The following is a 23692-nucleotide window of genomic DNA, read 5'->3' on the forward strand; positions in this document are numbered from 1 at the left end:
CAGCCGAACCAAGCATCGAGACACTTCTGGAGCAGTGTGTTGTCTTTTTGGATACACGCGCCCGAACTGCGGCTTGAAACAGAGCGTGGAAATGAGCAGGTTGCGTTTTTTTTTTTTTTTTAATGAATCGATTTATTTTACTTCTTCTATAAAATTACAGGAAAGACACACTGACACTGCTCAGGTGAAAACAGCTTTAACCTGGTTAGGGTATGTAGTCGTGCGGAAATAAATAAACTATCCGCAAACTAAAGAAACATGTGAAAAGATAGTTTTACATTTTCAGACAAAAATCTCAGTCTGGTTCAAGTCGATACTAAAGTGCTTTCACTTTCGCTTTTATAGTCAGCAATAAGAAAGTACGATTGTAAAATGTTATTTACGTTTCTCACCGTTATACACACATTCATTAAATAACTTATTTCCTTCCTTTCATTTCCAAACTCCTTTTTTGCAAAGTTTTTGTTTGTTTTGTTTGTTTGTTTTTGCTGCAGGAAACAATGCATACGTTGTAGTTTGACAGATCATTTAAAATGTTTGGGTTTTTTTGACATGTCATATTCTTTTACTGAGATGGCCTACAAAGAATCATGGCTATGATAATATTTTGATGTCTGCAACTCTTTGGGATTATATCTGACTGTTTAATAACTATTTCTAACTATTTCTTTATATTCAGCATAACAGACTCGCCTGTCTCATAACTGTGAGACACATTGAAATATGTTGTGATAATTATAGTTACATTTCCCCCACATATAAGCATGGAAATGTTTTCTCATTTAATCTACACAGACTTTTGATAGTGTTGAGGTTTGTCTGTAACAGTTTTTTATTTTTATTTTGTAAAAACGTGTACATGTATATTAAGCATATATATTTTTGCATAAGCAAAAAAAAAAACCCTATAAAAAACAAAACTAGTCACAGACTTTATTTCTTTGGACTGCTTTTAGCTTTGATGGCATACATTCATCATGGGATCATATAGATGAGTTAATACAACGTCACAACATTCATTTTCATCCAGAGTTACATTAACTGTTCCTTAATATCTTGTAATAATGAGGGAGAGTACATTCATTTGACCTCATTTTTGGGGACATAACGTTAATAAACCTAGACTTGATCAACTGATTCCTCTGCAGGTTTTATTAATGTGTTAGACAGTTTTTAGCCTTGTTTTAGTCATTTCAGCTTCTCCTTTCATTTGCTCGATGCAGGCTAATACTTTGTTTCAGAAAGGTAAAATTAACATCTGTCCCACAGCCAGTTTTAAACTATCTTCTGACAAAGTTCTTTAAGACCCCCCCCCCCCGCTCCTGGGTTTTTCATTCCCACTGCTTGCTCATAGTGAGGGTTTTTCTCTATATTATTGAAGGCCTTTATGTTACAGTATAGTGCCTTGAGGCCGCTGCTGTGATAAGGCACTATATAAATAAAACTGAATGGAACATTTTTCATTTAGTTTATTAACTCTAACTCAAATCTAAAACGTATATCTGCTGTTTTTCTTCTTTTGCTGTAAAGTTGGTGTGATGAGGAATACGCTTTTTTAGAAATCCTTCAGATCTGAGACCTCGGGAACACCCAGAGAAGTAAGTGTTTACTTGCGGAGCTTTAACACTTATTCGTTATATTCAACTATGGCTTTTAAAGCGCTAAATAGTTTTATTCTTCCCACCAGCTGAACCACTCAATGATGTTTTCAGCAGAGTCCTTTTTGGTAACTTGTGAAGATGGTAAGTGCAGTTCTGCATCCATTATAGCACATTTCCTCATGCATTTTTGAACACTTCCACTGAATTATGCAGCTGTAACCAATTCTTCAACTTTATACCTAAGTTATACCTAAGATTAAATGAGATAACATTGCCATGCTTACTCCAGCCAGCTGGTGGTGACAGTGTACATTTAGCTGTTTGGTTATGGCTCAAAATGCTAGAAGAAAAAAAACACATACAGGGTGGAATTCGCAATTCACCTGAGCCTACTGCACCACACTCTTACAAATGCGACTAAGCTGGCAGTAGGAGGAATAATCAGCTGGTATCAAGAACCTGGCAGTATCATTAATCACATGTGTCCATTGCAGTGGATATTGATAGATTTTTGCAAAAATATAAAGGTGCTGGATTTGAGTAAAACTTAATTTCATCCAGCATTCTTGTAGGTCACATAAAAATATACTGCTGTACAAAAGTCTTAAGCATCTACTAGTTTCTTTATATTTTGTTAAGACAATTGGAAATAAGTGCAGCAATTTTTCAATTGTGCAATTAAAGATTTACATATTTAAGTATGTAAGGCAGAAAGCAAGTTTGTATAATTCTAATGAGCCTGAAACTTCTGAAGCAGCTTTCTGTAATTTCTTTAAGTAGTCTTCAGGAATATTTCTCCAGGCTTCCTGACAGACATTCAAAGCTCTTCTTTGGGTTTTTCTTTCTTTTGTTCTGTTTTCTGTCAAGATGATCCCACACTGCTTCAGTAACGCTGAAAAATGAAGCCGTTAATTGTCAGTTTTCCAGATGATATTGCATGATAGATCAAAATCTGATGGTATATTTATAATTTCAATACATTTTGACAAGATCCCCAACACCACTGGATGAAATACAGCCTCAAATCATAATAGAGCCTCCACTTTGTTTTACAAATGGCTGAAGACTCCCTGCTGAACTTCTTTCCTGACCTCCTCTGCACATACTGATGATAATTTGATCCAAAATGTTGAATTTGTTGAATTTCATCACTCAGTCAGACCTGTTGGCACTTATTTTCAGTCCAGCGAGAGACTGGAAAACTTTGTCAATGGAGTCTGATGTGAGTCGATGAGTCAGTCAATCTCATTTCTGACCAATGACAGTGATGCTGTACGTGCTGCTAATTTTGCTGGTGTTAATTACTGTTAGCTCGTGTTAATGAAACTTGCATTTTAATATTGTTGAACTCTGACACTTGCTGAATAAACGCTCATACAATGTATGAATGTAATCAAAATTTTTATCAGAGGGAAAGCGTGACTTTGGGACACTCGAGTCTAACATTAGCTGGCATAATATTAGCTTATAAGCAGCTGTTGTTGTTTAGCTGGGTCTTGTCAGCTGTTTGGAGATGAGACGGTCAAATGAGTGATCTGCGGACAATTGTGAGAATATCAGGAAAAAATAAGGATGTTTATACATGTTTTAGTGTGTTAGAGCCCTGTCTTCAGTTCAGGAGATGAGACTTGAAGTGAGGAGGAAGTGAGGGAGGAGAGAGATGGTGGATGATGTATATGAAGAGGAGTAGGAGTAAGAAATAATGAGAATGAGATGATGAAAATTTACATGTACAAATTTTAAATGGTCGCATGTAGCTTGGAAGAGCTATTTTTGATTTTTAAATTAAAGGTAACGTACTACAGATGTGTTCTCTAGCCACATACATAAAACGAGACTGAACAGCAGATCTTTTCTAATGAGGCATCACAGTAGATGGACTGTTCTATTGTATCATTTTAATACACAGCAGCTCAATATTCTAATGAATTTCTACTGTTCAATTTAAGCCTAAAAGCAATTTCTGTTCCCATGTATTCCATTATCACCTCTCACACACACAAAACATTCCTCTGAATCAGGTACAAAGACTGGACTGAAAATTTGTAAAAAAAAAAAAAAAAAAGCTGGACAACTATTGCTCAAGAGAATTAAAAAATTGTCTGGCTCTTTGGAATCATAATATAAAGGGATTAGGAATGGCTCAAGACTTGTGCACCGAATTGCATATAAACCACTCAAAGTAAGGAAACACTCGATAATTGCAGTATAACGCAAAGTCAGTTAAACTTTAGATAACAGTCTATTCAGGTGGGAAGGATATGCTATATTGTCAACCCATTTCACCTACTTTAGTACAAATCAAATTTTGACACTGAAGAACTGGAAAGACAACAAGAAGACAACTCAGAAAAAGGGAATGGTTTAACATGTAGTGGCCAAAGAGTATTGATTGTTCTTCCCGTATCCTTGACTGCTCTTTTTAAAATTTTTGTCTTGTCACTACGTTTAGCATAAGAACACACCTACATGGAGCAGACCAGTATCGCCTCCTTTGCAAGAAGGAACAGGAGGAGCACTGCCAGAGTGCTCTCCATCAGACGACCTGAGCATGATTCTGGCTAAACTGTCAAACAGGCTAGTGCATGATGCAGCTCAATTGGGATTTGCAACCGACCTCCAGAACTGACAGGGCCACCACAACCATTCTTGTCACAAATGAGAGCAGGGTCACACTGGGGACATGTGATACACATGAAAGAGTCTGGAGATGCAGTGGTTAATATTATGCTGCCTGCAGCATCACATAGCATGACTGATTTGGAAGTGAGTAAGTGATGCTCTGAGAAGGTATATTCTTCAAGAGATACAGACCTCCAATTGCAAGCCAGCAGCAGAGTGACAGCGACTAGGTACCAGATTGAAATTCTCGGCATATCTGCAAGCCTTATAAATATATATCACCTTATAAAACAAGGTTTGATTAGCTTGTGATTTCAGTTTATAACTTAATTTCGGTGTGATTTTATTCTCAGGAAATTGCATGGTGTTAATTGATGAAGATTTTGAACTTTTACATTTTATTCATTCAGAGCTAATATTTGATTTAAATGTTTCGGGGGGGTTTAAACATTTTACATACATGAATTAACAGAGTTCGTACAGGTGCTTAAACTCCTTGAAAATGCTTGGATTTTAATATTGTCTTTTCAAGGTTTGAAAAGTGCTTGAATTTTAGATGTGGTTCTTCAAACTGCTTGAAGCTGTAACTGTATTTCATTCACCACAAATAACTATCTGATTGCAGCACATCAGATAGAAAAATAAAATGAGTCGCAAAGTCTGAAAGCAAAATTTCTCCTCCTGGGCTGCCTTGCACCACTGCATGGCAGCAGTTAGTTATGGCATGATAATGTGAGTTATTTCCCTCAAGTGAAAGTTATAAACATTAGCCCGATACATAACTAGCCAACTTAAGGTTTTCTGATTAAAGGGTAAAAGTGAAGTTGTCAGTAGTAAGTAAATAGAATGCTGTTTATATTTATGTGCATTGCTGCAGCTTTTTCATTAACTTGGTGCTTTTATAACACCTTAGGGGGGAAATGATGGTAATATAACGGACTGATCCATATGGGCACAAAGAATAGTCCCTTTGTTGTGCTACCAAAGTTCCCTGACTTTCATTCAAAATCTGTTTATCGTGAGCACCTACACATTAAACAACTTAAACATTATAATGGCTTCAAGCTGACATTGAGGCCTGTGGGGCTCTATCAGCCCCTGAGACTCTAATAGACAAATTTCATATATGAATATTTCATACTTTAAGGCTGCCTGTTTATTTAACAGAGATGAACAATAAATTATAATTGTACACAATAATATCACAGATGATAGATTAAATAAATAGATATTAGGTAGATGCTTGTGCATTCTTAAAGTCTGTTCTCCATGTCTGTCTTACTGCACATGATGTTATTAGCACAAACATTTTAAAGGTCATAATTTAGGACTTCAACAATAATATAGACAGCAACAGTGGCGGTCCTAGCCTGTTTGGCGCCCTGATGACTTTGAACTTTTCTTGTCCATCTTCCATTGGTTTTAATTTTGCACTGCAGTATGAACACAAATCCCCCAACACGAGGATCACCACAACATAACCTAACAGACCAACACCTTAGTTCACAGATTCACTTTGTCTAGGGTTTATTTCGCACAACCCAGGATTCAAATCATGAATAGATAATGGGCTTGGATTTACATCATTATGAATGAAATGTGCTCTATTTGGAAGCAGCTGGCCCCTCCCCTTTCGACGGGTTGTGTGTGAGACTTTAAATCATCAAACTGTAAATCATAAATTTTAAATTGTTATTGATCCCTTTGCCCCGAGTCCTAAAGTGTAGATTTGTTTTCTTACTCTTCTTTTATTTATTGTTTGTTTACTTGCACTGCTGTAACTGGAGCCTCGTCGTCTCGTTTCTCTATATGCTGGACTGTCTGTAGCGGAGATGACAATAAAGTTTACTTTGACTTCAGCAGCGAGCATGCGCACCGAGGGATAGAATTTCGAAAAAACATCGGTGCAAATTATAAGTCTGTATTATGATGTCTGGTGTTTTCGTGTTTGTTGGTTTGTATTTCTTTTCTTTTATTTTGCGAGCTCCAGCCAGCCAGAGAATCCCCCGCCCTGTGCCATATACAGCAGGCGCACCTCGCTAACGGAGGGCGCCCTTACTCCCAGCAAATGGGCGATAGAAAGCCGATCGGTGCCTGTGACATTCCCAACGTCATGCTGCCCCGACGTCATACCAGCGCATGCTGGTATGACGTCGGGGCAGCATGAGTACGAGCAATTTTTTTTCTTTTTTTTTTGCTGATGCCCGTGATGCCGCCCCCCACCACGATGCCGCCCCGGGCAACCGCCCGTGTCGCCCGTATCTAAAACCGCTACTGGACAGCAATGTAGTTAAACATCTGACAGTTGCTTTTATTGAGAATTAACTTTAAAGAAACAAATATCAGTTTCCTATTTTTGTGTCAAATAGGAAAGAAGCATCAATATCTGTTGAGAAGACTTATTAATTTGGCCTTACTGTTATTTTGTGGTATTTGATGCAGTTTTCTTGTTTTGTGGTGTTGTATTTTTTTCAAGAGGAGATGAATATCCCTAACAAGTTGATTTTTTTCACATTTGCTCATCTTAATGTTTAAGTGAAATGTGCTTTTTGAGTTTAAACACTATATGCATAGAAGGCAACCTTTTCCTTTTGCAGTATTTTTGTGTGGTGTGTTTTTCTATGTTTTAACATTTTCACATTGTCTTACTGAGGTGATGCAAAGTGAAACATGCATATATATTTTTTTGGTATTGTGCTGGAAAAGCTTGAAAATGGACCTTGAAAGTATTTAAAAAGTTCTTGAATTTGACCGTGAAAAAGGTGTATGAACCTTAAGTTGTTTTAAAAATATTCCAGTGCCATACGGGAAAGGAAGTTGACCTCCAAAAGAATGCATAAGAGTGACATTTATGTATACTTACAGGTCAACCTCTGAAGCGCAGCAGCAGCTATGGAGTTCTGCCACCTGATAGTAAGTCAAACTAAACAAGATCAGAGTACTACTGTGCTTAATTAGGTTTGCATGTACAGTGTTCATTTGATTGTTCTTCTTTAGTTGTAAAAATTCATTATAAATGTTTTTTTATTGTCACTGCAGAATGCACAATAGAGTTTCTTTATTAACTCAGATTAATGAAGAAACATAACTTATCAACTTTGTGTACCATCTGCAGGATTTCTGATCAGGGCGTACCTGTTTTAATCTCTTTACAAATTAAATCCCAAATGCATAGAATGACAATAACATGTCCTTTATTTTGTTTGTTTTCTGGATCGCCAACCACTACTCAAAATATTTACAGTGATTCCAGTCATTGTTCAGGTATCAGGGTTTACATTGTCTTGTATGAAGCATTTTTATGCATTGATCATTTTTTATCAGATTTTCTTAAATGAAAAATCAATTAAAAAAAACATAAACAAATGTTGCAACAAACTGTGAGATCAGATTTGTATGACACCATAATGGACATATAATGTGGATATAATTTAATGGAGTTTAATACTTTTAATAATAAGGTGACTCTTTACATATATGAATTTTCTTCTCAGTGTCTGAGCTGAGGGTTGTTTTGCTGGGCAACAGCTGGTCTGAGAGGAGTTCAGTGGGAAATGTTCTCATCGGAGAGACCGTGTTCAATGCTGAGAAAGAATGGAATACCTGTCTGAGAGTCACTGGACCTTTGGAAGAAAAAACCATAGCTCTCATCAATGCTCCTGATCTGCTGGATCCAAACATGTCTGATGACCAACTGACAGAGATTATAGACAAATGTAAGAGTCTCTCTGAACCGGGACCTCATGTGTTCTTGTTGGTTATACAGCCTGAAACCTTCACTGGGGAAAACCAGAAGAAGCTACAATCAGTCCTGGAAAACTTCAGCGATCTATCATTTGATCACTCATTGATAGTGATATCATCGCCTGGTGGTCAGAGCTCTGGTTCCACTGAAAACTATCTGCAGCATCTACCGGTAACAGATATGATCAAGAAATGTAAAGACAGCTTGTTTCGGCAGAACCTTGAACAACGTGAACTGGTAAAAGCCATGGGAAAAATTGTACAGCAGAGTGATGGAGATCACGTGAGCTGTAATGTTTCCACAGCCACTACATCTGGTTTGCCCAGTTACCGACCAAGCCTGAAACAAGGAGAAACGGTCACTGTCAACCAGGATCCTGTAAAAGGTACTTTTTTCATTTAGTAGTATTCTTCATAAATTGCTTTTGTCGTATAACAATCATGCATTACAAATATTTTACCAACTCCCAGCATGTTTGCATCTGAGAGGCAGCTGATTGGTTGTCATTAGTGGTGGTTAGCATTTTCTTTCTTCACCATTCGAACAGCCAGTATAAATGACTTCAGTAAACCCAAGAATGTCTTCCTTACAGGCTGGCAGTTTTTTTTTACAACAACAAATGGTGTAAGTCATAATCAAATGTGATTTAATAATCACACTATAGCTGCTCAGTGAGGTTCAATATAGAAAAAGCAAAGTTTTATTACAGCCACTCTAAAATGCTGCCCCAGAAAACAATCCATTTAGCTGGCAGTCAGTTGTTAGTCACGTTATAGTTCATTTGAACCTTGAGGCCAGTTCCACTGTATTTAACAAAAACATGGAAATGAGCTAAAACGCTGGCATTGTCATATTAATGTTGTTTCCACAAACAATAGTGGTCTAATCAGACCATCTCTCACAAAGAAAAAAATTCACTTAACTAATCAAATGCTTTGCGTTCTGTTTGAGATACATAGCCTTTAGAAAGGACTCTTGATTTATGTCAAACTACCAGCATTGTCATAGTTGGAATTTTAGCAAGTGAAAACCAACTCTGAACTGTGATTTTGTTTGTTCTCTTTTTCATTTCAGCATCTTCCTTCAGGATTGTACTTTTGGGGAGAAATGAGGACAAAAAGGGAAAACTTTTTAATTTAATTCTAAAAACTCAAGATTCTCATTTGCAAAGATTCCAAACAACAAAACAATGTGTGGCCTCCTGTGGGGAGTGGAGAGGAAACTCTGTAACAGTCGTGAAAACTCCAGACATGCTCAGTCAAACTGAAGATGTAGTAAGAACACAGGTGGAGATGTGCATGAGACTTTGCTCACCTGGACCAAATGTTCTGCTGCTGCTAGTGGATTCTGACTTCAATGAGAAACGGAGACAAAAGCAGAAGTTCATCCTGAGCTTGTTTGGTCATGATGCCTTTAAATACTCGATGGTCATCCTGACAGAAAAGAAGATCAGTAACAGTGTAAATAAGCTTGTTAAAGAATGTGGGGACAGAATGTGTGGAATAAATGACACTACACGTAAAACGCTAATGGTTGAGATTGAGAAAATCATTCCTGGGCACAACAAGCCTTCTTTAAACCTGGTTCTGTGTGGGAGTGAGAAGATGTCAGCAGCCAAGGCCATTTTAGGTCAGACTGAGCTTCATTCAGCCTCCAACTCATCAGAGTGTGTTAAACATCAGGGAGAGGTGTGTGGACGTTGGGTTTCCCTGGTGGAGCTGCCTGCCTTGTATGGAAAACCTCAGGAGGCAGTGATGGAGGAATCACTCAGGTGTATCTCCCTCTGTGATCCTGAGGGTGTCCATGCCTTCATCCTGGTCCTACCTGTGGCTCCCCTCACTGATGAAGACAAGAGAGAGTTAGAGACCATCCAGGACACATTCAGCTCTCGGGCCAATGACTTCACCATGATTCTGTTCACTGTGGACTCAGATCCTACAGATCCAGCTGTTGGTAACTTTATAAAGGGAAACAAGAACATCCAGGAGCTCTGTGAGAGATTTGGAGGAAGATCTGTCATTCTCAATGTCAAAGACAAAGGGCAGATATCAAAGCTGCTGGAAACAGTGGAAAAGATGACAGCTGGCAAAGATGAATCAAGCTATACACTCACCATGTTTACACGTGTCTATGTGGATAAAATCACCACGCTCCAGGCAGAACTGAAAAACTTGAATCTACATGACATAGACCTTTGTAAGTATTTTATATATATTTTCATAGGTTTTATAAAACTTATAAATATGCCAAGGTTGAAGATCCTGTCTACACACATAAAATCCAGACATTAGAACAGACATTATTCTTACTCAACCTCCAGTTCTCATTCATCATATTAATTAGACTTATACTTGGTTGTATTTTTGATTAAGAATAAATATTTTTTTGATATTTACAAAAGTACATACAAACTATATTTAGCATTATAATTTTAAACATGAAAGACTGGATGTTAAGGCCTTATCCCTCTCTCAGATGTAATGAGAGGTGAGCCAGGGCATCTCCAGTCTCTTTGAATCCCACCTTTCTCGATACATGCAGGCCAAATAGTTCAATGTTTGTTTCATCAGGCCAGAGAATTTTGGCCTTATTGCAAACTCCAGGCTGAGGTCTGGACTTTGGCAGGACTATTGCAACACTTTCATTTCATTTTCTTTTTCAGCCATTCTGTGGTAGATGTCTGGCTGTGCTTGGAATCATCGTCCTGTTGATGACTCAGTTTGGTCCAAGTTTTAGCTCTCAGACAGATCTCACATTTTGTATAAGCTGTTTGTGCTGATATGCTTTGTTTGGTTTTCTCCAAAAGGATTTTTGTGCATTATGTCCATACATCTCTGCTTTGGTCACATCTGTCCACACTAGATTGTTCCATAAATTTTTGGTTTGTTTAGATTAGAGATGGACTGATCCGATATTACGTATCGGTCCGATACTGACGTAAATTACTGGATCGGATATCGGAGAGAAATAAAAAATGTAATCCGATCCATTAAATATCAAAAAAGCACCTCACAAAACTTGCGACACGGCGTAACTCGGCTCATAACCGTAGCACGTGGGAGCAGTGTGGTCACGTGATAGAGCGGCTGTGTGTATTTGTAGCCTCAAACCAGCATTTCATCTCCCAGGAAGTGATCCCAGAGAGAAGTAAAGCAAGTGTGCAAGTTCATCTCTGAATGTTTGTAAAGCATTCCCGCGTTAAGCTTAACAACCGATATATGGAGCGACTGCCTCTCTCTCTCTCTCTCCTGCTGCTACTTCAATCATGAAACTGATCAATGATCAGCTGATCGTCTCTCTTGTTTGTTTTTGGCCCACTTTGCACCAGAAAGAGGAAACCAGCGGCTGAACAACAGCAGCACGTTTAAGCTTGATAAGCTGTTGTTAGAATTTATTTAATATTACTTTCTACACCAGGATCTTTTTCTACAGCTGACGCTGGTAACTGTGCAGGGGCGGGTCTAGCAAAGTTTAGCCAGGGGGGCCGATAGGGCATGAACAGGGAAAAGGGGGCACAGAGACATACTTTTCTTTCTTATTCTCATTTAAAATGTCGAGCTTTTAATAAATAATTATCTGAATCTTACACCCAAAGTTTTAATCTGATGTAAAATGTATAGAAGTCCATTACTGTATATAGTAACTGTTAAGTCTAATAAAGTACTCTGGTAAGCTATAGTACTTTTTCCTTTGAGAAGGTACCATCTGTGCAGTCTGCAGTTCTGTTGAAGAAAGATGTTGAATCTATTTAATATTTCTTGAAAGAGAATTTATTACTGTGCTTTTTTTTTTTTTCACACTGCATCAAATTAAAGTTGATTACATCGATTAAGCATCATGAGGTGGAGCGTGGGGGGTGGTTCCCTACTTTTTTTGCTGGGAGTTTGCAACCCTATTAGTCAGGTTGTTTAATATTTCTGCTAAGTACTCTTTAAAATACCAGAGTAGGGAGGATGGAGCAGGTTTACGTTTATTAGATTGATCAGTGTTGCTGAACTATGAAATATTTTGGGTGCAGTGTGTTTTTTACATACAGGTTTAACAGAATAGCTTTAGTGTTGTTGTTTATTTAAACTTGAGTATGAACTTATACAAAATGCAGCAAGATATAAAAAAAAACAAAACAGTTTTATTGATTAAAATACACTATATCGGATTCATATCGGTATCGGCAGATATCCAAATTTATGATATCGGTATCAGACATAAAAAAGTGGTATCGTGCCGTCTCTAGTTTAGATGCATCTTTGACAATCTGATACATACTACTGTGTTCTTGAAAACAGTCTTGAATATGAGGTAGTTCACATTATTCGGAAAGGGCCTAATAACACTTCACAGATTGATGAGCAGCAACAGTCTGAAATCAATGCTGATGTTTTTCCTCCTTGATATTGTGTTGACACACATGAATGCTCCAGACCAGCAAACTGCCAAACCCGCTGCTTTTATAGAGGTGCTCTTACCTGCTGATGATCAAGTCAAGCAAGCACATTTGATTATCAGCAAACTGGCTGCTACCTGTCCTCTGAATTCTTCGGGAAGCATAAAGGTGTATTTATGAGATCTTGGCACTGTTGTAAACATTTTCCTAATCTTGTGGTGGATTTTGGCTTTTATTTTTTGTGGGGGCTAATTCTCATTTGATTAGACGTCTCCCTCTTGAAGCTGATGACAGAAGAAATATATTGTCAAAATTACATAGCGGTTATTGTTTAGAGAGGTTATGACAATAGTGAGAGAGGTCTGTCTTAGACATGCACTGATAGACTGGCCAGGGACCGTCAGCTGATCGGAATCAGCAAAGCTCTATATCACCAGGTCCTTACATTAAAACCCACCATTATAATTGCAATCGGTGTGTTTCCCAATTCCTTACGTATTGATACTTGTGTAGGACAGTTTGTTGTCACATTTAATGTAACTGGTAAGCATAGTTTTACATTTTTTATTATTTTTTTAATTGTAATTGTGTGAAGGGATGAATGGTAATCTAAACCACAACCTTTTGAAATTATATTACATGGTCTTTAATACCAAACATGACCTGTGAGCTAAAAGAATAAGCGATTGAGAAAAACAAAACTTGTTCCAAGGGCATACAGTGTACGCTTGGCTGACTGTTTTGACTTTGTTCTCATTCATCACTAAGTCATGTATCACAGTTTTTGTCTTTTAGTTGGGGGTTTTTTGTAACGGAGAACAATAATGTTCAGTCAGTGGCAGTATTTGATGTCCTGGTATTAAATGTTTTTGTACATCTAACTCAAAATTAGAAGGTAAATGGTAAATGGCCTGCATTTGTATAACACTTTACTAGTCCCTAAGGACCCCAAAGCGCTTTACATATCCAGTCATCCACCCATTCACACACACATTCACACACTGGTGATGGCAGCTACATTGTAGCCACAGCCACCCTGGGGCGCACTGACAGAGGCGAGGCTGCCGGACACTGGCGCCACCGGGCCCTCTGACCACCACCAGTAGGCAACGGGTGAAGTGTCTTGCCCAAGGACACAACGACCGAGACTGTCCAAGCCGGGGCTCGAACCGGCAACCTTCCGATTACAAGATGAACTCCCAACTCTGTACTGAACGATTATTTCACTGAGTCAGAATTGCCTTTCAATAACTATGTATTCTTAACTTACAGTGGATGAAGAGAAGCAGAGCTCAGACCGTCTCAGGATTGTGCTGATTGGAAAGACCGGCAGTGGAAAGAGCTCCTCAGGAAACACCATTCTAGGAAGAAAAGAGTTCACAGCTGGCGCAAGCCAGACATCAATCACCAAACAGTGTCAGAAAGCAGAAGGTGACGTGGACGGGCGTCCTGTTGTCGTGCTCGACACTCCTGGACTCTTTGACTCGACTTTGTCACATGAAGAGGTCTGTGAGGAGATGAGTAAGTGCATCAGTCTTCTGGCTCCAGGACCACATGTCTTCCTGTTGGTGTTGCAGATTGGCCGATTAACGCCAGAGGAGAAGGAGACTCTGAAACTGATCAAGAAAGTCTTTGGGAAGAATTCGGAGACGTTCACCATCATTCTTTTCACAGGAGGAGATACACTCGAACATCATGAACAGTCTATTGAAGATTACATTAAAGATGCATGTGATGATTCCTTTAAAAGTCTGATCGCTGACTGTGAATCGAGATACCATGTGTTCAATAACCGTGAGAAACAAAGCTGCACACAAGTCAGTGAGCTGATAAAAAAGATTGACACCATGCTTAACAAAAATGGAGGAAAATGCTTCACAAATGAATTGCTGCAAGAAGCTGAAGCAGCAATAAAGAAACAAATGGAGAAGCTGCTGAAAGAGAAGGAAGAAGAGATGAAGAGACAGAGGGAGGAACTCGAAAGAAAACACCAGGAAGAATTGAAATCAATGAAAAGACAAATGGAAGAGCAAAGAAAAGAAAAAGAACAGAGAGATGAGCAACTCAGACAGTTACAGGAAAGCATTGACTTTCAGTCTGAAGAGAGAAAGAAAGAACAAGAAACTAGAAAGAAAGAGAGAGAAACAGAAGAACTTAAAAGACGAGGATGGGAACAAAAAATTCAAGAACTGGAGAAAAAACTACGATCAGAGTCAGAATCAAAAGAAATGATTAACAGGGAGCTTGAACAGTACAAAGAAAATATAAGAGAGCAGGATCAACTGAAGGAAAAACAAAACCAAGATGATGAACAGAAAGACCAGAAACTCAGGAAGCTCCAAGAAGAATACAACCAAGTAAAAGAAAAATATAAACGTGAAAAAGAAAAAGAGGATGAAATCAAAATAGAACAAGAAGAGAAACTAAAAGAGTTGGAGGAAAACTATAAGAAAGAAATTGAAAGCATGCAGGAAGACATGGAGAAGTTTAAAGAAGAGGCCAGAAGAACAGCTGAAGAGTTCAACGAATTCAGAGAAAAAAAGGAAGCTGTGATAGAAAAACTCATGGAGGAGGTGACGGATCTAAAGGAGCAACATCAGAAAGACCTGCTGGGAAAAATGGAGGAATATGAAAGATTAAAGGATCTGTCAGACTACAAAGAAATTAGTCTGAAGCAGGAAATAGATGTTCTGCAGGGTAAACATAAATCAGAAATAGCTGATTTAGTCCTGATGCTCCTGAGTCAAAAGCAAGAAAACAAGAAAAAAATAAAAAGCATGCAGGAATCACACAGAAAAGAGGAAGAGAAGCTTAAAAAGGATCTTTTACAAAAGAAAAGGGAAGAAGAGAATGAAGCAATTGGTAAACTAAAGAAGAAACAAAGAGAAAAAATGAGAGGATTGAAGAAACAGCTTTTGACCCAAAACAAAGACGACTGGGAGACAGAAAGGGAAGAGCTGTCCAACCAACATGAAAAAGAAATTTGTGATTTGAAGAAAACTCTTTTAACAAAGCAGCAACAAAATAAAAAGGAAAAATTGGGTAAACTAAAAGAAGAACACGAGCAAAAGCTGGAAAAATTCAAACAAAAGCTTCTGAAAGAAAATGAAAGAAATGAGAAAGAGCAAGTGGATGAGCTGCAGAAGAAACAGGAAAAAGAAATGAATGAACTAAAACAGAAACTCGGGACCCAAGATGACGACAGTACCAGGAAGGAACTGGAAGGAATGCAGAAAAAACATGAAACAGAAATTAATGAGCTGAAAGAAAAACTTCTGACTACAGACGAGAAACAGTCCTGCTTTGTCTCATGAGCAAAACTGCAGACATCAAGAGAGACATTCATGTCCTTTATCCTTTAACGTGACCGTGCCAAGTATCACTCGTCACATTTATGTATTATTGGGGACATTTTGGGAGTCTGTGGGGACTGAAGCACTTCTGGAACCAGCTTTAAGTGGACGTTAAAAGGACTTTGGGAAAACCAAATGTTATAGTTAAAGGCTCTTACATTCTGTCGGTCCCTCTCGCTCTTTCTCACTCACATTCACTTGCACACAGTGTAAATGCAAAAATAAGATCATATAGCAATAATCAATATCTAGGATCATTCCAGCTCTTGACCAGCATCATGGAAAACAAAGTTCAGGGGAAGGGACATATTTATCTACACTTATGATATAAACTCGCAGCATTTTCTTCAACATTACCTACCACAAGACCAGAGCTGATTCAGCTCACTGAAGTAACATAAAGACAATCAATATGTATAAGCATGGAACAAAAGAGAGAGACTCATTATCAGGTCCTCAGACTGACTGGATGGGGTCACCATTCCAAACAAGTACACTCATTAAAGAAGTCCTCATTTAACAGCTGTTTCTGATGGAACGACTTCTACAGTGTTGACCCTCCTCATCCACTGGAGCACAAACTGGGTGCAACACAGAGTGAACACCGTCCCCGCAGATACAGGAAGCAGAAGAACATCACATCAGGAGTAACTGGGTTGGCTGTTGGTTTCGTGAGAGCTTCAAAGAACTTACATTTGGTCATGTGAGAGTTCCTGATGACCAGGTCTTACTCATGGGGCCAAGGGGTTCAGTGTGTTGTGGTCTGGGCAGCAGTGAGAGGTGGAGTCTGATTCCCGGCTGCTTCAAATGGATTTAGGGACATAGAACCTCACCTTTCTGATGGACCTTATTCTCTGACATTACCCTTGGTGAGGTGGGTGGGTATACTTTTATACTTTTGAGTTGTGGAATAGTTTGTGATTGTCATTTTACAGATGTATTGAACATCAGTTAATAGTCTTCTCCCCTGGTTAGGGTGTTTTTCCTTTTCACCAAACTGTAAATTTTTATGTTGCATCATTTTTATTAATGCTTGTTTTATATGAATTCTTTTGATATTTTAGAATTAAAAATGATTTGAAGTTGTGATTCGCATGGAGATTTAACATTAATTACATTTCTGCATTGATAAATACTGACTGAATACTGTGTTCCATTTGTGTTTACACAATAAAAACAAAGAAAATGCAAACTGAGGATATGTTTTTCAGAATGAAAGTAATGAAATGAAAATAAAGGACAGAAAATATTCAAAAACTATTTAGCAGAGAAAATAGATTGTGGATGATCGTGATCAGCTGAAGAAACACTTTGGGAAGCGTCGCGGGCAGATGTTGTTGCTTTCAGGATTTTACTGCTAGCACACACTAATACCATATAGTAAACAACACAACTACACCCAAACAGGTCTAAATAAAACAGCTAACTGAGGCTTAACAGTGTTGGAATATAACTGGAATAAACCCCGAATAACAATGTTCACTATTAGAGTCAGGTCTATGAAACAGAAACAAATGGAGTATAGTTTACACTAGGATGTGCCAGCGGGTCAGAGAATATCCATCAGTGTGTAACCATCAAAGGCCCTTATTACAGAAACCGTAGACTAATGAGTCAGTTATGTTACAGTGTGACCAGTTGATGCTGTTAAAATGATCACGATATGTAGGAATGTGACTCAGACATGAAGCTCACATACTGTATGTTCTCTGACTCTCCCACCATCAGAGCCATAAATCCTTTTTAGACGTACTTGTTGGGATCTACTTGCAAACAGTTACGCTGTGTGTGATCATGAGCTCAGGTCCAACACAGGCAGTGGAAATGATTAAAACAGCTGAATTTAGTAAAATGGTAAAATGGCCTGTATTTATATAGCGCTTTACTAGTCCCTAAGGACCCCAAAGTGCTTTACATATCCAGTCATCCACCCATTCACACACTGGTGATGGCAGCTACATTGTAGCCACAGCCACCCTGGGGCGCACTGACAGAGGCGAGGCTGCCGGACACTGGCGCCACCGGGCCCTCTGACCAAGTAGTAGTAGTAGTCATATTGTTGACATATTAATCTAAATATTATCGATTGTAGGATTACTACTGATATATCACACCTACAGAAACAGCCAGATTAAAAATGGTGTCAGTCTTTTGGCTCACAGGTTGCAGAAACTTGTTTCTACTGGAAACTTGGTGGTTTTGGTCTGTTTTTCAGACGTGTATGATTTGACTCACTGTAAGAAAACCTTTGGTAAATGTTTCTGTTTACATGAAGATGCCATTCCAGACCTCAGAAGATGAGGCACATAATCATTCATTTATAAGTGTAATACAGGTAAATAAACTGGTATTTATGAAGTGTGTTTGTACGAACTCAGCACTAAGAAGACTTTTACACTGCAAATCTGTTGGTTTCTCTGTGAGTGACATTTAAACTTGGAGCCTTGTGGGCACTGTTCATAGACTGTATATAAAGGATGGACACAGCCACCGTGAACAATGGGTTTCTGAACTCAGAGGCGTTTTAAATCAAATCAAATCAAATCAAATCAAATCACTTTTTATTGTCACATCACATGTGCAGGCACACTGGCACAGCACATGCGAGTGAAATTCTTGTGTGCGAGCCCCACAAGCAACAGAGATGTGCAAACACAACAACACAAACGAGCAAAATACAAGAATGGCCAACCTGAAACTAATAAATATATGTACAATATATAATAGTGTATGCATTTCTGGATGTGTATACTAAATATTTTCCTACGTGTGTGTGTGTGTGTGTGTGTGTGTGTGTGTGTGTGTGTGTGTGTGTGTGTGTGTATACACACATTTTTACAAATTAAATAGTAAAAAAATAAAATAAAATAATAATAATAATAATAATAATAATAAAATATATAAAATATACAGAGTTGAATATGTGCAAAACAAGTGGCATTTATATACAGTGTGGAGTGCATAATGTTGAAGTTCCAGTAGTGAAGCTGAGGTGTCTATGACGTGTTCAGCAGTCTGATGGCCTGGTGGAAGAAGCTGTCTCTCAGTCTGCTGGTACGGGACCGGATGCTGCAGAACCTCCTTCCTGATGGAAGCAGTCTGAACAGTTTATGGCTGGGGTGACTGGAGTCCTTGATGATCCTCCCCGCTTTCCTCAGGCAGCGCTTCCTGTAGATGTCTTGGAGGGAGGGAAGCTCACCTCCAATTATCCGTTCAGAGCACCGCACTACTCGCTGGAGAGCTTTGCAGTTGTAGGCGGTGCTGTTGCCATACCAGGTGGTGATGCATCCAGTGAGGATGCTCTCAATGGCACAGTGATAGAAGGTCCTGAGGATGCGGGGGCTCATGCCGAATCTTTTCAGTCTCCTGAGAAAGAAGAGGCGCTGCTGCGCCTTCTTCACTGTTTTGTTTGTGTGTACTGACCACGTAAGATCCTCAGCCAGATGTACTCCAAGGAACCGGAAGCTGCTCACTCTCTCCACAGCAGCGCCGTTGATGGTGATGGGGGTGTGTACTTCTCTGCACCTCCGGAAGTCCACTATCAACTCCTTTGTCTTTGCGACGTTGAGGGTGAGATGGTTGTCTTGACACCAGTGGGTCAGGGCGCTGACCTCCTCCCTGTAAGCCGTCTCATCACCGTTGGTGATAAGACCCACCACTGTAGTGTCGTCCGCAAACTTCACAATGATGTTGGAGTTGCTAGTGGTTGTGCAGTCGTAGGTGTAGAGTGAGTACAGGAGAGGGCTCAGTACACACCCCTGTGGAGCACCAGTGTTCAGTGTGATGGGGGATGAGGTGATGCTGCCCAGTCTGACCACCTGGCGTCTGTCAGACAGGAAGCTAAGGATCCAGCTGCAGAGGGAGCTGCTCAGTCCTAGATCCTGCAGTTTCCTGTCCAGCTTCGAGGGAACGATGGTATTGAATGCTGAGCTGTAATCTACAAACAGCATCCTCACATACGTGTCTCTCTTCTCCAGGTGTGACAGGGCAGTGTGTAGTGTCAGGGCTATGGCATCATCAGTGGACCTGTTGTGGCGGTATGCGAACTGTAGAGGGTCCAGTGAGTCGGGTAGTGCAGAGCAGATGAAGTCCCTGACCAGCTTCTCGAAGCATTTGCTTACGATGGGGGTCAGGGCTACAGGTCGCCAGTCGTTCAATGAGGAGATGGTGGAGGATTTGGGTACAGGGACGATGGTGGCCATTTTGAAGCAGGCTGGGACTACAGACAGAGAGAGGGAAAGGTTGAAGATGTGCGTGAACACTCCAGCCAGCTGAGCCGCGCATGACCTGAGGACGCGGCCGGGAATCCCGTCCGGACCAGTAGCTTTGCGTGCGTTCACCTTCCTGAAGCACCTCCGCACATCCTCCTCAGACACAGTGTGCGCACTGACGTCATCCGCGGTGCGCACACTGTCCGGTCTCATGGTGTTCGCTGTGTCGAATCTAGCGTAGAATACGTTTAGATCCTCACACAGAGAGGCCGTGGTCTGCGGTGTGCTGGTTTTCCCTCTAAAGTCTGTGATTGTGTTTAGTCCCTGCCACATACTCCGAGGGTTGTCAAACTGTTGTTCCACCCTGTCCCTGTACTCACGTTTGGCTGCTTTGATCGTCTTCCGGAGTTGGTAATGTGCGTGTTTGTAGTCCGATGTGTTCGCGGAGGCAAAGGCGGTGTTCCGTGCCGCGCGAACATCTCCGTTAATCCAGGGTTTTTGATTTGGGAAGGATTTGACTGTTCTGGATGGGACGACATCTTCCACGCATTTCCTGATAAATCCACAGACTGAGTCTGTGTATTCATCAATGTCTCTGGCGGCCACGTGAAACATTTCCCAGTCCGCGTGATCAAAACAGTCCCGCAGCGCAGACTCCGATTGGTCCGTCCAACAGTGCACCGCCCTCCGGGTTGGAGCTTCCTGTTTCAGCTTCTGCCTGTAGGCGGGCAGGAGCAGGATGGAGCAGTGATCTGATTGGCCGAATGGGGCGCGGGGGAGGGCTTTGTACGCATCCCGGAAAGAGGTGTAACAGTGGTCGAGTAGCCGGTTTCCACGTGTGTTGAAAAGGATGTGTTGATGGAGTTTGGGTGAGACTTTCTTCAGGTTTCCCTTATTAAAGTCTCCGGCTGTGATAAACGCTGCCTCTGGGTGTGCGGTTTCCTCGCTGCTGATCGCGCTGTACAGTTCCCTGAGTGCACGGTCAGTGTCGGCTTGTGGGGGAATGTAAACAGCCGTAATAATCACTGCTGTAAACGCATGGCTGCTGCCATGTTGGATTTTTGGATGAGTCAGTGAAGTGCCAAGCTATCAGCAACAGCTGGCAAGCTTAGAGCTCATTAGAGCAAAAGATAAAAATAAAATCACAAAATTTCACTCGCCAAAATTAAAGCGCAGACTTCGTGGTCACACGGCACGTCATATCATCAGTCAGATAATTCTATTAAAATGCTGAAGGGATTATACAAGGCTGCAATCCTGTTTATTTGAGTGAAACCTCTGAACATGGGAGTTTGTTGGAATCCTCTCACTTTTGAAGCTGCAGTCTTCTTTCAGGCACTAACGTTTTCGTGGCTGCATTCAGGCCTGTGGGACGTCTCTGCTGCTCGTCTCTGGCTCTGACCCATTCTGCACATTTTTAATGTTGTAATGAATGAAATCCTGAAACCAAACTAAAGAGAATAAAACTTGAAAGGTGACAAGTTATCAACATTTTATTATTCTCAATGTGTTCATATAATTATGAATATATAATATCTGACTGTTTCACTGACAGAAAGCTTCAGTATGTACCTCGGTACATTCCTGTGTAGAGTCCCATAAAGAACAAGAAGAAGAAGGGAGATGAGAGCAGCTGTGAGGAGAAGAAGCTCGAGCTGAATGATATTCATGATGAATGAACTGTAAACTGGTTTAACCGATGGACCCAACACCCTCACTTCCTGTTTTCTCTTCTTTCACTTTTATCAGACATGTTGTGTTTTGTCTTTAATAAGATGACCTTTGAACACAGAATACTGACAGCAGGAAGAATTATCAACATGATGATATTTAGTCATTTTTCAGCAACTCTGGATTACTGGGTTTGTTGTATAAAAGACCAGAAACACGTCGTAACTTTGGACATCCAGTGCACACATAATTACAAACTATTTCAACACACGTTAAACTATTTTACAAATGCATAACCCAACACTAATCCAATTCAGGGTTGCTGGAGGCTATCCCACGTGTTACAGAGTGAGAGGAGGGTACACCTGGACAGGTCGCTTCCTGTCACAGGGCCAACACAGACATCTACTCACACCTATGGTCACTTTAGTAAAACACATGAAGAAAGAAGCAGTGATGAATCTTCATGCACAATAAAGTCCAACACACACGGTTAGTGTAATAATTTACATGCAAGGATGTAAATTGTTTCTAGGATGGATGCTTGTCTGTTTTGAAGAGACTGATCACTGTCCATTAGTCAGGTTTCATGCTTATTGTGTATTTCTTTCATGGACAGCCAGGCCGACCACATAAAGGGAAAAGACCACCTGCAGTCTTTGGGCAGGTATAAAGCAGTGAGATGTGTGGGTCACACTGTGAAAAGTGGAGAACAAGGCGAAATGTAGGACTTTGAAATTGATGCGACTGGTGTATCTACCAGGAGGCTGAGGGGTACCGAGGCTGCTGCCAGTATTTTTATATTTACACTTTTCAGCCAAGTAAACAGCTGTTGATATGCTGTATCTACGACCTTCTTCTTCTTCTTTCCCTTTAAAGCTCAACACAGCAGGTCATCCTCCTCTCTCTCCTCCTCTGTCACACCAACACTCTGTTCTTCTTCACTACATCCATGAATCTTCTCTGAGGTCTTCCTCTTTTCCTCCTGGCAGCTCTGCCTTCCCATCCTTTCCCAGTCTATCCTCTATCCCTCCTCTGCACACGTGCAGCTTTGTCTCCAAACTGCTGAACCTGAGCTGTCCCTGTGATGCAGTCCTCTCTAACCCTGTCCATCCTGATCATTCCCAGTAAAAATCCTCCCGTCCTCTGCCATCTCCAGCTCAGCCTCCTGTCTTTTTGCATCACAGCAGCTCTCACAGGAGACCATTCTCAAAGTCATCTTGTAAATTTTTCCAATTAAATTTATCAAGAGGTGTAAGACCTTTAGGGTGCTCTGCTTCACACATCTTCACTTGTATATTCATTCCTTTCTTCTCCAGTAGCTCCCAACATGTACTCTGAGTGATACAGGTCCTTTTGTAGGCCTCAGCTCCACAGTTATGTCTTCTCTTTGGAGGAAGCTGGGATCCTCAGTTCAGGATTATGCAACCTAAATGATTCTGTTAACGTTACACCTCCTGTGCTGAGAGAGTCCAAAAATCCACTTTGTTCAGTCACGTGTTTGTCGGATCTTCCTGCCAGTTTCGTGTTTCATTGTATAGCGATGTTTGTGTTTCAAGTATGTTTGTGTTCTTGCTTTCAGGTCCTTTCAGTGAACATTTCAAAGCAGTCAATAATACAGACACATCTATGATGGGCACTGACACAAGTCTTCAGTGGTGCTCCTGGAACTGAGATCTTAAACAAAAAACAATCAGGGATGAAGAAGATTCATTTCAGTCTCACAAGCAGTTTTTTTTTAAAGGAATCAGGTTTGTTCCAGTTTGCAGAAAAGACACCAAACATGTTAAAACTACTTGTAATGATGTGGGCACTCCTATCACTGCCTCGACTTCATCTTCATCCTTTTCAAATGCAGATTCATCAAATGTTCCTGATCTAACGGTTTCTTTAAGCTCACGGTTCTCCTCACTTCACTGCATTTCTTTTGTAAACTTTCACTCGTGTCTTTTTTGTTTTGCTCATCATCAACACCTGGAAGTGTCACAGATGATTTAAATCTGAGAGCCGCTGCATCCTGCTACATCTTTTCCTCCATCCTCTTTTCCTGCAGCCTGCTGTGCTGCTCACACCTCCGCACGTCTTCCTCCCTCTTCCTCTTGTTG

The 23692-nt window shown here is 40.2% G+C and overlaps 1 protein-coding gene across 1 annotated transcript; it reads left to right on the forward strand.

Annotated features, from left to right (window-relative positions):
- Window positions 1–2: 2 nt before the first annotated feature.
- Window positions 3–16844, forward strand: LOC308404199 (uncharacterized protein). Its single transcript, XM_080894109.1, has 7 exons — window positions 3–99; window positions 1531–1598; window positions 1688–1742; window positions 7089–7136; window positions 7718–8353; window positions 9043–10164; window positions 13625–16844. Exons 3-7 carry the CDS (start codon window positions 1700–1702, stop codon window positions 15664–15666), a joined length of 3891 nt encoding a protein of 1296 aa, XP_080750235.1. The 5' UTR covers window positions 3–99; window positions 1531–1598; window positions 1688–1699; the 3' UTR covers window positions 15667–16844.
- The last annotated feature ends 6848 nt before the right edge of the window (window positions 16845–23692 follow it).

Source organism: Rhamphochromis sp. 'chilingali' (assembly GCF_963969265.1).
Source record: "Rhamphochromis sp. 'chilingali' genome assembly, chromosome: 10".
NCBI lineage: Eukaryota > Metazoa > Chordata > Actinopteri > Cichliformes > Cichlidae > Rhamphochromis > Rhamphochromis sp. 'chilingali'.